The sequence below is a fragment of the Chinchilla lanigera genome, unplaced genomic scaffold, assembly GCF_000276665.1.
Source record: "Chinchilla lanigera isolate Chin_1 unplaced genomic scaffold, ChiLan1.0 scaffold00048, whole genome shotgun sequence".
Classification (NCBI taxonomy): Eukaryota; Metazoa; Chordata; class Mammalia; order Rodentia; family Chinchillidae; genus Chinchilla; species Chinchilla lanigera.
In genome coordinates this window covers 8,965,413-8,982,791 of record NW_004955449.1, presented here as the reverse complement: position 1 = coordinate 8,982,791, position 17,379 = coordinate 8,965,413, and the positions used below count along the sequence as shown (strand labels likewise).

General features: G+C 33.0%; 1 protein-coding gene across 3 annotated transcripts in view; it reads right to left on the bottom strand.

The window, feature by feature from the left end:
• Scn3a (sodium channel, voltage gated, type III alpha subunit) overlaps positions 1-17,379 on the bottom strand; it is a 112,851-nt gene that overhangs the window by 26,513 nt on the left and 68,959 nt on the right. For all 3 annotated transcript variants that reach the window (XM_005393301.2, XM_013518814.1, XM_005393300.2), the window contains exons 16-18: positions 13,684-13,857; positions 12,178-12,534; positions 9,901-10,371 (exon numbers count right to left, since the gene is read on the bottom strand). In XM_005393301.2, the coding sequence (XP_005393358.1) occupies positions 9,901-10,371; positions 12,178-12,534; positions 13,684-13,857 (1,002 nt within the window). The remainder of the gene's footprint in view (positions 1-9,900; positions 10,372-12,177; positions 12,535-13,683; positions 13,858-17,379) is intronic.

Sequence of the window (17,379 nt, the reverse complement as noted above, 5' to 3'; positions counted from 1 at the left end):
GTTCTATTTTTAAAAAACCTCAGTGACTCCTTAAATGCAAGTCATATTGACAGAAATTTGGTTCTACATTCCCTAGTGCTGAAATTGTAATGCTGATGTGTTTTAATATTGTATATTGTGAACAAAAATTCAAGAGTAATATTCAGATTAATACTTTCAGTGATGTGAAAGATGACATTAACCACGTACAGCTAATATATTATGAAAAAGACTTAAAGTGAAAATAGAATTTAATAATATAGTTCCTCCTAGACTGAAGTATGCTGAAGAGAGAAGCTAGATCATCATTTTTGGCCAATGATTCTTTGTTATAAGAATTGTTACCATTAATTTTTTTCTTCTACTGTGGGGAAGCCCAGACATATTTCCTTCTTCTGGGATTTTTCTGAATCATACAGTCAGGGTGTTTTTATTCTTTTTAAAAAAAGGTTAGGAAGATTACTTCTGGGTAGAATTGTTGTAGATACTGAGATAATCAAGAAAATATAAGATAACTGGTTTAGCAACTAACTCTTCCTTTTCAATTTCACTCATGGTTTATAGGTTTAACACTGTGACTTTTGATGAATATTGGCACTAACATCCACTGCATAAATAACACCAGCAAGAAGCCCAGTTGTTTCAAGGTTAGTTACATGAAGTTTCAGAACTAAACTACTTCCTCTTGGCTGAGGTAAGTTCAATAATTTCTTCTGAGCCTGGTCATGATCTATCACTCTTATAAAGTCTTTCTTGCTTGCTCGATATCTCCATGCTAAAGTTTATCATCCATTTGATCCATTATATTTGTTGCTTTTAATGAAATATCCATATATATATGAACATATATTCACATGTATGTATATATGTACACACATATATGAAATATGACATATATATTATATATCCAGTATAGCACCAATAATTGAATAGGCACCAAATATTGTAATAATGTTGTTTATGGAAATGAAATAAATAGATTGAATATACTTTTGTATTACTTTTATGGAGACAATTACAATACTTAGATAATTTCTTCTCTGCTTTTTAATAATGTATAGTTCAGTTATGATCTGGAGTCTATATAAATGTTATAAATTTTTTATTGAATAGGGATTTTTAATTAATAATTTTTCATGTCAAAGTATATATTTCCAATATGGAAGTAAAAATCAGGAAAGAAGATAGCAATATGTATCATATATATCCATACATAGACACATATATTTCCCACTTGAAAAATTTAGCAAATATACTCATCTTTTCTTTTCATTTTGCCACTGATGATATAATCAGGTGATGTTTAATTTTTCATATAATTGCCCTAGATTCTAGAGGTGTTTTATATTAAATGTAAATATTTACATAAAATAACACTTCATAGCCCAACCAAGCATCAATGTAATCAATTATCACACATGAACCTCTGAACTTTCTTTGTGTGGCAGTACTAGGGATTGAATCCAAGAAGTGCTGAACCATATTCTATTTCATTCTGAGACAGGGTCTTCAGAAGTGGCCCACACTGGTCCCAAACTTGCATTCCTCTTGGCTCAACCTTCTAAGTAGCAGGGACTACAGGTGTGTGCCATAGAGCATGACTTGAATGTATTTTTGTTATTAGAACTGTTTTTACATTATAAATATTTGTGAATAGTATAATCTTAACATCTTAAATAGTGCTGGAGGCCTTTTTCATACATCTTAAAGTAGAGAAGGACAGCGTTCAGTGAGTTCATCTCTATCTACCTGGCAGTGTGAATAATAGTGTGTCTTTTGAAAGCAGACAAGGAAAAGACCTTGGCTCATTCTGCTCTTCTCCAAGGAGCAGAATCCATTTATATGGAAAATTACTCTGTTATTATCCAGGAGTTATGTGGATTATAAGGAGAAGCATTTAGTGCCTAGAAAGCTTCTCAAGGAATGTTCAGAGGGATCTTAGACCTCCATGAAGCAAAGGTTAGAAAACAGTAGAGGAGTGCTCATTTTAATAACAAGTGTTTTACGGAAGGCTTCCTTCCCTGTGAAGGTTGGCATAAAGCCAACTCTTCCACACTGGCCGAACAGGCTTATTAATGCTTTAATCACATTAGTCAGAAATGCCATTACATTATTTTCAATCCAATATGTCATATTTTTATCAGAAGAAAATATGTAATTTTATCCTGTGAAAATACAATATCAACTATATAAAATTTCTAAAGCTATACATTTACCTGTATACAAATTCAAGATTGAATTTAGTTCTTACTAAATTACATCAACTGGAAAACATACTATCTGCAATACTTTAGGAGCTAGGTGTCTAAAGAAGTTTACTGATGTATTTTTAAATCACTAACACACACTATGGAAAATGAAATAAGCATTTAAAACTATATACATTAATATAATAGCAACCTATACAAATTCTATACATTGGTATAATCTAAATAATCTAAACATTAACATTTTGGTCTTCATACCTTTTTAGATGATACTTTATGATACCCTTATCATAGCCATACTAAGATTGACTTTCAAAATCTGAAATCTAGGTAACTGATTTAAAAGCAAGTGATGCTAAATGCAAAGAATAACTTACTTTATATTGCCATAGCTGTGATACACAATGATATTAAAAAATCGCAAAGAAACTGGAAATGAAAGTTACCATAGTAATCAACTGAATGACCGTATTGAACAACTAAAATTAATACATATTCTGAAGAAATTAGAAATATAATTGTGAAGAGGCCAGGGATTTAGCTCAGTGGCGCAATGCCTGCCTGGCAAGCACGAGGTCCTGAGTTCAACTCCTGGCACCCAAAACAAAACAAAACAAAACAAAACAAAACAAAACAAAACAAGAAATATAATTGTGAATATAGATATAACCATGGAAAGCTTCCATATAAAACCACATAGTACAAGTTCAAACTTGTTTTTCTTGTACTATTTTCTCTCTAACCCCTCCAATATTTTACAGCGTTTAAAGGTTAGATTCTTCCATCCCTTGTAGAAGCTACTGAGTCTACAGAGGGATGCTGGCTTATGCTCTACAAAATGCACACTGGAAAGCAGGTTTGGAGATGCAACATTCTCCAGGCCTAATTCAGCCGCGGAAAACATGCCTGGCCGTAGCAGAAGCCTGGCGCAATGCTGTGGAAGCTGCACGCTGATCCAAGAACCATGTTCTCAGAGACATGGTACCTGAATAGGACGTGTTCAAGAAGGTTAACCACAAATACTACTCAGGAATTATTTCCACATAAGAAATGACAGAATTAGCAGCCGGAAAGGCCATGAGACTATTTCCCAGCTTCCCCAGTAACAGGACCGTATATAGAAATTCCCCAGTCTGATGAATATTGTTCTTGATTTTTATCCAATTAAATAATGAAATTGAACTTCCAGAAGTAGAAGAGAATGTTAGCAACTGGCCTACTTCCACTGAAATGCGCTCACATTTCATTTATTTTCAGTCAGCTCTCAAATATTTGACTCTCACAAACTGCTGTATGATTCAAGACAAAATAAAAGATTCAGCCATTACAGATTGCCTTTTAAATCTAGCCATTTCTCTAAAAAAATTAAAAGAGGATCCTCCTTTCATGACACGTACTATGAGGGCCTTAGTCTGATCTTTTGGATATGCGTCCCCATATCTTGCCTTATGATAGCTCACCTAAAAACAGGCAGCCACGTACTGAAGCCATCTGGTTGTTTTTCCAAGGCAGAAAAAAATGACTAAAACCAACAGCTCTTTTTTTTCTGACCTCTTACAAATGGTTAAAAATATAAATTGTCACCATTAGATTTTGTCTTGACATATGTTAAATGTATAAGACCCTTAGTGCTCCTTTTATTTAAAAATAGCCTGGATAGGAACATAATTTGTAAAACCGAAAATAATTATGTGGTGGTTGAAGAGCAGGGCAAAAGGGCATCAGAAAAGCAGAAGTAAAAGGCCATTTATCTTTAGAAGAGATGCAGACATTTCCATCTGAACCAGATTTAATTGGTTTTGATTCAGCAGAAGTGTCAAGAAAATTCTCAAAAGGTCGAGACAGGTCTAAAATGGCTGTTCATACACCCATGTGTGGCTCTCAAAAGGCGCATTTACAAGACACTGGTAGAAAAATTGAAAGCCAGAGTCATCCTCTGTTTGCTCTTCAAAGTCTGAAAACAGCAAAGTGTCTTTTCCAGGACACATGCTCAGGACTTTCGTCAAGTGTCTGCTTTCAGTTTCCAAGAAAGTTTCAAAAATGAGGGTATCCTATAAAAACCATGGTGTAAGCAAGAGACACCTTCCCAGTAGCATTTACTTCTATTCAGCTTGTGCAGAAAAATACATCCTATTTTCTTCGGTGAATAATAAGGCTGTTTTACACTTTGAAACAAGCTGGTGTTAAGTAAAAATCGCGTAGATCACCAGGGGTTGTATTTGTTCTATTTTTCACTAATAATTCTATTATAAATTTGTTGTACTTCACAACTAATTGTTAATTTTCCCTAAGGAAACAGAGTATGTACGCTTCACCTAGAGATAATCCCATACTCTAGATGTTCTTGGTCACCAAAAGTCTTGAAAAGGGCTAACACTTCAAAACATTTCTACTTTGGCTCTGTACTGTCCCTTTCAGAGCTGTAAATATTGACATCAACAGGAGAAAGTTGTGTCAAGAAGACAAAGGCTTAGTTTTCCTGCAATGCTACAATAATTTTGTGAGGTTCCCTATACTCTGAATAAAACTATGACTAGTAATTAATAATAAAAATAGCAACATTTCTAAGCTTCTTTCTATTTTTCTGTTTTGGGTAGAACATTTGGGAAAAATTAATAAATGCTAGGGAAATTCCAAATCAAAAGTGACTGTACTAGACCGATTATTTAACGATCCAGACCCAATGAACTTTTCTTCCCATCACAATACTTCCTTCTTTTAATTACAATGATCACTGTGGTTTTGCAGACACTTGATGTAGCAGTTTCTCTAGACTACCGAGAATCCAAGATATGTGATGCTCAAATGCATACACAGACTATGGCCCTTTTCAAAATCTCACAATCACCCTACTTCTTTTTACAGAGACTTTCCCCAAAGCACGAAAGCAAGTGAATTGGTTAGGAGCACGTGAATTGTTTAGGTTGAAAATTTTATTCATGGATCTAATTATAATAATTGGAAAATGGCAGTACTATCAGAAAAAACCCCATTATGGCTCTTTCTTTTATTATACAACTTACTTATAAGGGCTGAATCATCAACAACAAAAATGTTGTGGTCTTATTTCAATGAAATAAAAGCAGAGAAATAAAAGTGCATGCTCTTTTAGGTCCTTGACTGTATTGAATCTTCAACATTTTCATGTTTTAAAATAGATCTTGTAAATCCTATAGAGCATGCAATTATTGCCTTGAAAAGTCTAAAGCCTGAAAAATCTCATTAGCAGAATTAAGTATGCTGCTGGGGCTGCCCATCTCGCCTGGCCATGCTGTGATGTGTCACACGCTTCAGCAGAGCAGCTGGGCGAGTCTGGCACTTCCTTGCCACGGCCGGGGAAGGAACATAGCTGAGAAGCATGCAGGCAGTCAAAATTCATTTGGAAAGTGATTGTACGTGTACAACTTGCTTGGGTAACCTGGGTAAAAGTGGTGGCACGAGCCTCTGGCTGGTTAAAAAACACCAGAGCTGCATTCTTGATGGCTCCAGCTTGGTTTTACCCCTGTGAGAAGAATGGTAAGCGGTGAAGGTCACAGTATGATATTGCTTGGTTAATTTTGGAATTCAACTTCAAATATGGTTCTTAAAAGCATTTATTCTATACCCTTCACTTAGGAAGTCAAACAATCCTTTAAGAACTAAATTGTAGGAATCTATAGTTATGTAAAACTTCTGAGAAATCATGACAATGTGAACTTTAAAAATTTAAAATCGTTCCCAGTTTTTCCTGTATTAAAAAAAACACTTTTGAAATTCATGCTTTCAACTGTCTTACATTTTTTTCATGCAAAGTTCTCTGTTTGTTATCATATCAGCCTGGTTATGTTTTGGTGTTCATATATGCAAATATAATTAACACACAATATATCAATACATTATGTAACATATAAAATAACAACAAATTATGTTTTTATTTCTAAAAAGCTTCTAGGGTTCATTTATCTCTCACTGAACTTCCCAGACATAATTTGGTATGAAAATGAACAGAAAGAGTAAAGTAGCTACAGTACGTTTGTTTGCTGGTTTTTAAACGAGGAATGTGTAACACTTGGATTTAGCCTGTCAGCTTAACTACTTTGTCACCAAAGAAAAACAATATTCTGTGCTCTCCAAGCAAAGCTCAATGTATCTTTGCGACTCTAGTCAACACAAAGAATCATAAACCAAGATGATGACTGACACTGTGTGTGTGTTCTTTTTTAAAAAAGAAAACCCCGGTTGATGACAGTGCATACTTAAACTGTGACTAGTGTTCAATGTTAGCAGTTTGGGGAAATTTCAGATCAAAACTACACGTGGCTGGAATTTAGCCATATCTGTTTCATAATGTTAGCACTGTTGATTATTACTTTTAAAAACCATCTATTCTTTATCTTGTGTGTGAGCATACATGTGAATTGACCTATTAGTATTCGGAGCTTTGAAATCTGGTATAATTTTAAGCACATCACCCTCATAATATCTATTGCTGATTTCAAAATGCTGTGCAAACTCATTTGAGAATATATTGTAACTTTAAAAATACTTAATTTATATTATGATTTTCTCACTAATATTTCTATATAAACAATGTCATTATATTTTCTGTTTGGATTTTATGTATCCAACATTGCCTTGAAAGAAGATAGACTAGTTATAAAAATGCACAAAAAGAACTTTTTGTTCAAGCAATAAATGTTTCCTAGGACTTGATAATGGGAAGAGATTGTATCTCATATTTGAAATTCATGATGTTTGAGCCATTAAAAAGAAGCATCTGTGGACCTTATAAAGATTTTGAATATTTTGCAAACCAACTACTTGGTAGAAAGACATTAAGACACTTACTTTCCATGAATCCAGTGTCATAAAACTTGCAGTATTAATGTAGCAAAAGTTTCTTTACTTTGCTTTTTTTAACCTTTTCTTGATCCTGAGCTATTCACACTAACTTTCTTTCAGCTTTTGCTTTATCGTTAATTCTTCAGTGGCCTCTTCTATTTTCAGAGACCCAAGTAATTATAGAAAGTATATTATCAAATCTATTTTAAACCTGATCTCTCACCCAGACCCTTGTTTCCAATACTGTCACTCTAATTTCAGCATAATCGGCTCTACATGTCCATCGGAAATCGGTTCAAGGACCCCTGCAAATACCAAAATCAGCAGATGTCCAAGTCGGTTGTGTAAACTGGCTGTGAGTTTGAATATTACCTATACACATCCTTTCTTACACTTTAAATAATCCCTAAAATCATCCCTAGATTACTTATGATACCGAATACATTATAGGTGCTATGTAATTATGTTTTAAACTTTTTAAAGGAAAAGAGACAAGCAAAAGCCTCTAGGTGTTCAGTAAATATGTAAGTTTTTAAAATAATATTTTGCTCTATGCTTGGTTGAATCCCTGGATGTGGGTTCTATTCATTAGGAGATTTAACCTTATATCTCCATTAAAATCTTTTCATACAAGTCTGGTAACCTTTTTAAAAGACCATTTTGGACAATGGCACTGCCACTGTTCCCATTTCCTAAGTTCTTCAGGTTGTTTAGACTGTACTGGTCTCAGTTATTTATTCCTATACCCCAGAATTTCATCTACTCATTTCTATCCAGTGAGATTTCAAGATAATCTCCCTGACCTCTCACTCTAAACTGTTTTGCTCTTTGATACCAAAGAAATTTTCCTAAGAGATCACTTTCTTATTGTCTACTGTTTCAGAAGAAACAATACAATTCCTTACTCACTGTGTAGTCAATCCCAAACTCCGGCTTCCTTCAAACTTTTACTATCTAAAATTACTAGACACACCCAAACATATTTTCCAGTGTCTTCTCAACCAATTCTTTATTTATGCTGCTGGTTTCGCATCCTCACCTTAATATTAAGAACTCACCCTCAACTCTGGCTCATCTTTTGTAGGTGTTTGCTTTTTTGGTTTCTGTTCATATATAGATGACTCAAAATTTGTAGCCTATTTCAATTTCATATCTTCTATCAAGCAACTGCCTTTGTTGTTCTTCAGACCTATAACTTTGTATGTAGTCCTATGGGATTGAACTTTTAAATAGGTCTTTAATGATTTTGTGAATTAGTGTTAGTTCACTCACAGATCTTGAGATTCTCCGGAAGGAGAATTATGTTATGTTAGTTTAATGCTTCCTTGCTCCTAGTATTCAGAAGAATGGTAATTTCACAAAAAGTGCTCAATAAATGCTTGTTATTAATTGGTATTTCTTTGGAAATAAATCTGTCAGGTGATGGAAAATAAAGGTAGAATTGAATTATTAATTTACCAAAATGTGCAGCATTAATTAAAAATAAACTCTGTAACCAAAGGTTGAATGAAATTCATAGAAAGAATATTTGCTACCTCATTTTGTGTGTTCCTTTTTACCTTTCTTCAAGATGTTTTAGAATTTACTATTATATCTCAGCAGGTCTGAGAACATATGTTTGGGGCAAAATCAGGAAGCTATGATTGCAACATTGTCAGCTACTTATTACAAGGATTTCAGATCAAATTATGTTGATATACTTATTTTAAAGAAGAAAGTTTAAAAATATGCTCAGAAAGCCAGGCATTATTAGTCAGATTCCCATGGTGTCAGCATTATACCCTCAAGCTGTAATATATCTTTCATAACTCCATCTGTGCTAGATTTACTTCCCACTGGTATTCTAGAAGTCTATAAATAAATAATAGTAAAGTATTTTATTCCTATTCCTTCACAGAATTGAATAATTTGTACCATGAAGTTACTATCCTAAGACTCGATGTATTCTAATCATACAGTGTAATCAACTTCATTTACTTCTTTCTAACAAATAGTAATATGACAGTAAAAATATTTTCTTTCTATCTACAGTTTAATTGTAGTCATCAAATCAAACCTTCCTGAGTGGCTTTTAGCATTTTTAAAATAATATGGAAAATATAGATTTGCTCATCCTTGATTGAGCAAAATGAATTCAGAACTACTTGCATTTTCTTTTTTTGTCTGTTTTTTTTTTTTTTTCTTTTGAGACAAGGTCTCGCTATGCAGTTCAGGCTGGCCTTGAGCTCACAGCCCAGGCTGGTCTCGAACTCCCAATGATCCTCTTGCCTCAGCCTCCCGAGTGCTGGGATTACAGGCGTGCACTACCACTTCGGGCCACATTTTCTTAATAAACATAATACTTTCATAAATAAAATGCTCTATCATAGTGAATAAAACTCTCAAAAACCTTGCAAAGCTTTCACATTAAAACGCTGAAAGCAAAGCCTAATACGGAATATAAAGAGATGATACCGGCACAATTAGCAATAAAATGTCATTCATTAAGAAGAACATAACATAGTGCAGAGCTGAATGTACTAAATAGCATCCTTTTTTGACAGCAAAATTTTTAAATCGACTTTTAAATTACCAAGAAAATAAATGCATTAATTGTTCAGAATAGTGATTTCCTACAGAAAGTTGAGCTTTCTATAAATAGATTTTCCACTTTCTCATGATTTTCCAGCATTATCTTAAGACTTTCAATATTATTCTTTTAAGCATTGGTGTGTGTGATCCTGGGAGTTGAACCTAGGACCTCCCTCATACTAAACATGAGCTCTACCGTTGAGTTATATCACCAGTTGTAATATTACCTTTTACTAATGCACATAAACACAAAAGCAATACTTAAAAACCATGGTGCATGCCTATACTGCAAAATGAGCCCCAAATTTAAAAACAGTATTACCTCTTTGCTTTCTTCTAGTTCTGACTCACTGCTGAACTCTTCAGTATTTAGGTTTTCAAAGTCGGACTCTCCAACAGCAATTGGCACTGTTACAGTTAGACTGGGGTTGTTGATGAATGACATATAATCGTTTTCATCAATTACGTACTTTTCAACACTGCTTCCCGTACCCACACCACTGGTGGTTCCATTCCCATCTTTCAGGTAATTAAGCTCTTTGCTTATCTCAATTGCAGTGTTATTGGACATGCAGCTGTCTATTTTGTTGCCTTCATGGATTTCTATAACTTTTGGCTTTCGAAAAAAGGCTTTTCGGAAACACTCCCGTATCTTATTCTTCATATAATCGATTCCCTTTTGCATTCTTCCTATAGCAATCTGGAGATTGTTCATTTCATTATCATCATCAGTAGCAGCAAGGTTGTCTGAGCTAAATGAACTCAACAGTAAGGCCAGAAAGAGGTTCAGAACCTAAAAGGAAAAAAAAAAAAAAAAAAGAAAAGAAAAGAAAAGAAAAGAAAAGAAAAAGTTCTACTTATATTGAAGTGTGCATAAAACTAACAGGCTAAACAGGAACCTCATAGATCTTTGCTAAAATTGTTTTAACAAATGCTTCTTGGATGCTTATTATATTTCTGATATCATGTCAAAGTTGTACACTGTTTGAAGGACCTTGTATCTTTTACCTGTTTTAAAGCCACAATGACAAACCAAACATCTCTCCTGTCCCACTGAGAAGAAGAAGAAATCAGATCTTTTAATGCTTAAATTGTATCTACTCAGGCTTGCCAGTGAAAAGACAAAAATATCACTTTTAAGGTTTTTTTGTCCTAAAAATATATTTCCAATTTAATCAATTTACTTCACCTTTCCAGTTTGTTTAGGCAATGTCTGTTTTCATATGTGTAAATTAGAAAAAAAAACTCTATTTAATACCCTACTGATGTGTGCAAAAATAATATACTTGAAATACAATTTCCATTGGTCTAGTGGTCAGAAATATTTATAATGGCTGAAAATTCCAAATGCAAATTATATAAGGCTTAACATATTTCCCATCAAACATACTTTGAAATTTATGTGTTTAAATGGCTCAACAGATGGAGACAACTCTAAAATTATTTCAACGTTTAGGCTAGACCAATAGAATGTAAGTTGCTTTTTTCCTTCCTTTTTTGTGGAGAAAGTATGAGGAAATGTTAATTCTGAGAGTGTGATTGGGAAACACAGGAAAAATTATTCAATTAAGTGATAGCCTGGCTACTGCAGAAATAATTCAAGCTTTTTGATATGAAAGTAAATTTATTTATAGGAATGTTTTAAACTTGAAACATAGTTATGGCTATCTTCTATGGTGGTAAGATAAATGTAAAGCAAGAATCCCAGTTTGTTTCCTTATTTCTGCATCAGATCTATGCAATCTAGAACTTTCTAATTTAGAACCTAGAGGTTTCTAATTTACTTTTCTCAGAAAAAAGTTACACATTGTTAGGTAACTTACCAGTATTCATTTTAGAAATCTCATTTGAAATGTACCCTTTGGAGGCTTAGTATGATTTTGTAAAGAAATTCTATGTCTACACACGACTGAGAAATTTAAGCATTAAAACTCATACCTGTAGAACATTAATACTTTTAAGTCACGGCTAAAAGTAAATCTTTTATATCTGTTCAGTGTTCATACACATGAATAATCAAACTTTAGTAATTCATTTTCCTTCAAATTTCCTTTCCCTGACGTAAATGCAGGGAAGAACATATTTAGTAGTCTTCTAAGCTATTTGGATAATTATAATCCACAGAAAATATCCAAATGCTCTGTTTCACAGATATTTGTCTTCAAAGTTTGGTAGTGTCCAACCTACATCTCTGAGTAAGTGAACAATGTAAACTATGAACCTGTAAAAAGTAATTTCAATATAGAACTGATAGTTATATTTTAGATTTAGTAGAGATTACCTTATCAAACAAAAATTAAGATAATATTAGTTTTCATGATAAAAATACATCTTTGAAGAAGAAAAAAAGTAGAATATTTATGATCCTCCAACTTTTATTAGATCAGCTACATTTAGTCATCATTATATCATGTGGTTTCTGTTTTGTTATTCTAGTACACTAGATAGGGAGCCTAAGCTCCAGAGAATTTCAGTAAGTTGTCCATGCACAGAGTGGGATTTGAGTCTGTCATTTCTTATAAAATCAGAAGTATATTTACCACTCAGGCTATTTTATTATCACTGTCTTGTCCCCTTCTCATTTGTAACACACACTTACCACAAGGTTTCCAATGACCATGACCAACATGAAAACAATAAGGCACATGGTTTGGCCAGCGACCTCCATACAGTCCCACATGGTCTCTATCCACTCTCCACACAGCACGCGGAACACGATCAGGAAGGAGTGGAAGAAGTCGTTCATGTGCCAGCGTGGGAGTTTACAGTCGTTGTTGATCTTGCAGACACATTCTTTGTAGCTCTTGCCAAAGAGCTGCATGCCAACCACGGCAAAGATGAAGACGATGATGGCCAACACCAAGGTGAGGTTCCCCAGAGCCCCCACGGAATTGCCAATGATCTTTATCAGCATGTTCAGTGTGGGCCAGGATTTTGCCAACTTGAAGACTCGGAGCTATAATCAAACAAAATATGCTCTTAGTGGTAATCATAACATAATTTTGTACATTAGACATCATTTTATTAGTGTATCATGTAGAACCACACCTGAGGGCTATAAAAACCTAAAACATACTAAACTAATTCAACTCCACATACAGAAAATATAGTGTTAATAGTACTAGAATTATAAATCAAATAATATCATTGAAATGAAAAAAATTCCCTTTTTGATTGATCAAAAGGTATAGCCATAAAAACAAATTGCTACTTTGAATATAAACTTTTTAACTTTAGCAAAAAACATCTCTTCAGACTCTATTTTGCTCTTATTTTTAATTTTTATTTTTGTAGCAGGTGGGAATCAAACTTAGGACCTAATGCATATTAAGCACATGCGCTACCTTTGAGATACATCCTCTGCCCTTGCACTCTATTTTATTTTATTCCAAAATTTTTATTAGTGTAAATTGGCTATGCAGATTAAAGGACTTCAATTTGGCATATTTGTACATGCACATAACATATTTTAATCATTTTCCCCTCATATCCCTTTTTTCTACTCTCTTTCCTACTTTGGACACTAAGATGAAATATCCAAAGTATTGTATATTCTTCATTGGCCATTAAATTAGAATAAAATTGAAATAACTAATTTGATAAGAAGATATAAAATTATTCCTTTCCATTTGAAAAATTGTATATTTACTTAATTTCAGAGAAATTGCATATTTTTCAATATATTTTTTGCTGTAATTATAGAAACATGTTATTGTTCAAAATGGTAAAGGCATTAAATATTTCCCTAGTACTTCCCACTAGTAACATAGGGTGGATTAAAAATTTAAGATTAATTGGGCCCTAAAATTTTTATTTGAATTTGTTTACAAATTGTAAAGCCAAAAAAATCATAAATTTAAAATGAATTAGAAAACATAAGCATATTTTAATGTACCCACAACAGCAGGAGAAATATCAATCATTTTTATTATTCTTAGGAAATAGATAAAACACAGCTTTAGAGGCAATGTTCACATATTTTCTTAGAAATCACATATTGATGTAAATTTAAAACAAGAAAAGAACTATATTAACTATATAAAAATACACATTTGAAGTACTATACTAGTGAGAGATCAGATATAAGCACAGTATAAGAAGATACCAGTCTGAATGATCGTAGTACAGATAATCCCTCCACATTTGCCAGACCAAGTTCCATTAAACTCAGGCTGACAATAATTCCATCAAAGATATTCCAGCCCTCTTGAAAATAATAATAAGGGTCCATAGCAATAATCTTGAGAACCATTTCTGCTGTGAAGATCCCAGTGAAGACCTAAAGTAAAATAGAATTAACTCTTAAACAGCACTTGTAAAGCTTTGATTTTGCAATAATTTATAAAGAACATTACACAGTAACTATAGAAAAGAAAATTTAAATTTAACAAAACCAAATTTAGTATCTCCCTAATGGTTATATTTTGTTGTGTAAGATTTTCTTATTTTAAAAAATCAACTAGATTCCCAAGGGGGAAAATATAGATTTTAAAGTATCTTACCATTAATATTTTAAATCTGATGCTGAGCAATAACCAGTCAATTACTGCTTTTTCAGTACATTATCTTTCTACAATCACATTTATTTTTTATTTTATTTATTTTTTATTCTTATTTTTTGTTTTTTTCCGGTACGGGGAATCGAACTTACAAGCTTGCGCTTGCCAGGCAGGCACTGTGTCGCTGAGCTAAATCCCCAGCCCCCACATTTATTTTTTAGATGACTCTACATCTAGAATGAATTCACACATTGTTGAAAGTTAATACAATTACTTAAATTTTGGTAAAAATATTTTGCTGTAGTTTTATGTTTTTCTTTAAAGAAAACAATGCACTTCTATAATTTCATAAAAAGAGTGTGTTTGCCATAAATGTCTTATAATAATTACCACTGGGTACATGTCTCAGAATTAAGGTTAATGGAATACTAATGGAATATTAACCTTAATATTAATTATATTGATAAATGGAGAAAGAACTGCAGCTTTAATAGAAACCAGCAGGAAAGCACTCTCAGTGTTCATATACACATAATTAAGATTAACAAATTATTTGAGTGGTTAGGTAAAATGTGTATTTGACAATAGAAAGAAAAACAATAAAACAAAGTCAGCACTTGCTTTTCAACTTAAAACCACAGGTGAGGAGACACAAGGATATAATGAGTTATGAAGTTACTCTTGTGAAAAGCAATTCTCTTTATTCTCTGTCGGTAAATGCTATATTTTATGATAGTAAGGTCAAGCTTAATCTTTACCAAAGTAAATCAGTCTTTATCTTGGAGGAATTCTGTCAAAATAACAGTACTAAAGTTATTTGCTATCCTCAAATAACACATTAATTTAAAATAATCTTTTATAAAGATTATTTTTATCTTTATAAAGATATAATCTTTATATCTTTATCTTTATATCTTCATATCTTTATAATCTTTATATCTTTATAAAAGATTAATTTATACCACTATTATAAAAGTATAAATTTAGCTAACCTTTCAGTTTCTCAATCAAGGGAAATTGTCAGGAAATATGCACCCCAGAAAACACAGGGTTACTTCTGCTTGTCATGCATTACTCAGGACAAAATAACACACATTCTAAGCAAGCCTGGAACATAAAAATCTGGGCATGTGGCAGAAAGCTCATTGAAACATTTAAAAAAATGTTATAGAGGAGTTCATCATGGGGTTTTTTTCAAGTACTGAGTTTTCCTAGTGAACTTAAAGTAAATTCTACTTACACAAATTTTATTTTTATATAAAACTCTTAGAAGCACATATTATCTAAAATAGGAACTTTGATGAGAGAAATGCTTTAAAGTAAGCTAGAAATTCTCTAGGTAAATGATTGTCAGTTGTATCTTCCTACAGAGAATCATAAGATGATTATGTCCAGGTCTTATGAAATGATTAGATCTCTTATATTTAAAAAAACCATATCCTAAACATGTACTCTTTCACCCAAAATGTAATCCCATTGTTAAACTTCTCATTACAAAGAATATTTTAATTACATTACAAATCAAACTCACAACTATATCACTTTACACGTCTTCAATTTAGAGCCCAAATAAAATGAGGGAGGGAGAGACAGAGAGAGAATGTAAGAGAAAATATTCCTCATATCATGGGCTTGAGCTTTATTACACATCATAGGTGGTTATACAGCATATTTGTGGGGAGTTTATAGTTTGCTCATTAAAATAAATTTGTATTTCTATGAAGTAGTTTAATATTGCTGAGATGATTGCATACTGATTTACAGATAAAGACATAAAAGTTTTGGTTGAATGACTAACAAAGGAACATAAAAGAGCTATGAGACCTTCAGTCCTTTTTTAAAATTTTGGAATGGTATAATTGTTGCTCTGCTCAGCTGTATTTAAATTTTATTTTTCTATGAGCACATGTTTGTGATACATAATGAATACATTCATCAAGGTGAGGTGGTATGTATGTATTGTAATATATATATATTATGATTTAATTTTTTTTTTACTTTCCCTTTCCCTTCACATTCTGCCCTCTCCTTCCATCCCTAAAGCCTTTTCCTGTTTCCAGAAGGTCTACTTCCCTGTTTTTCCCTTAGGTCAATATGCTCTCTTTTAGATCTTCTTTCTGTAGAACACAGAAATTACATCACTTTCCAGCTTATTAGATTGACCAAATTTGCGTGCTGAGACATCAAATCTCCATTGAATTTCACAGGGATGTTCTGTGTTTTTCTGGGAGGTGTTGCTTGTTTTTTTACTTTATTTATTTATTTTCTTTTTAGCTTTTAACAATTTAAGAGCTCATGCTCCTACCTCAGGCATTCTGTACACTAAAGAGTCCAGGTCCATTAGCCATGCAGGAATTTAGACAATGTCTTTCTCATATAAACATTTCCAACTAATCTGACAGTACTAAACTGGGAAAAACTGTGCAGTGCCTAGACTAAACTGCAAAAACAATATATACTTTTTCATTTGTGTAAGCAGAATAAGGGTTGTTATGGTTAACAAATAAGATACTGTCCTGGAAATTACTTTGCAAAAGATGTGCTGTTTTATTGACATGGATATTATTATTAATTATAATGAGTTTTCAGCCAGTAGAGACTGTCAGTTTACGTATTTCCTTGTTCTTGCCAAGTATAGATAAATGTCTTTCTTATTTCTGCCTTCTGTCCCAAAGAGTATTGTTTGTTCAGCACTAACCTGAACTTAATGTTGATTTTTATCACAATCTACTAGTCATTATTATCCTCACTTACTTCCTTACCTCATTATTTAAGTCACTACCACAAAGTTACAGACTTTTATAACTAAAAGGGACATGAAAGTCATCTACTCCAACCCACATTTTGTTTGTCTGTGAGTTGAGAAAGCAGACTCAAGGATCTAAGTGAGATTTTCCTGACCACAAAGACATTCAGCATGAGCTCCTGGACTAGGACATAGGCACGGAAGCCTAGTCTAGTGCTTTTCCACTTGGTCATTCTGTTATTCAACATCTCTTATCCTGTTCTTTTCTGCTCAATAGCTTCATCATTGGAAGTCTATTAAACCTCTTTTTCCTGCTTTGCTGTGGTAAATTTCCAAAATATTATTCACCTGTTCAATTTCCCCAACTGTCCAATATCCTGGGGAAAATACAAGAGCTAAAGCAGAAATATTTTCCATCGGTATTTCAAAGAAAGGTCCAAGAGGTTAATAGCATGTATACAGGAAGAAGGAAGCTGTTTAATGAGCACAAGCTAGATGCCAGGCATGCCGGTAGGTGTTTTCACATTATCCCATTTGACCTTCACAACAATTCTCA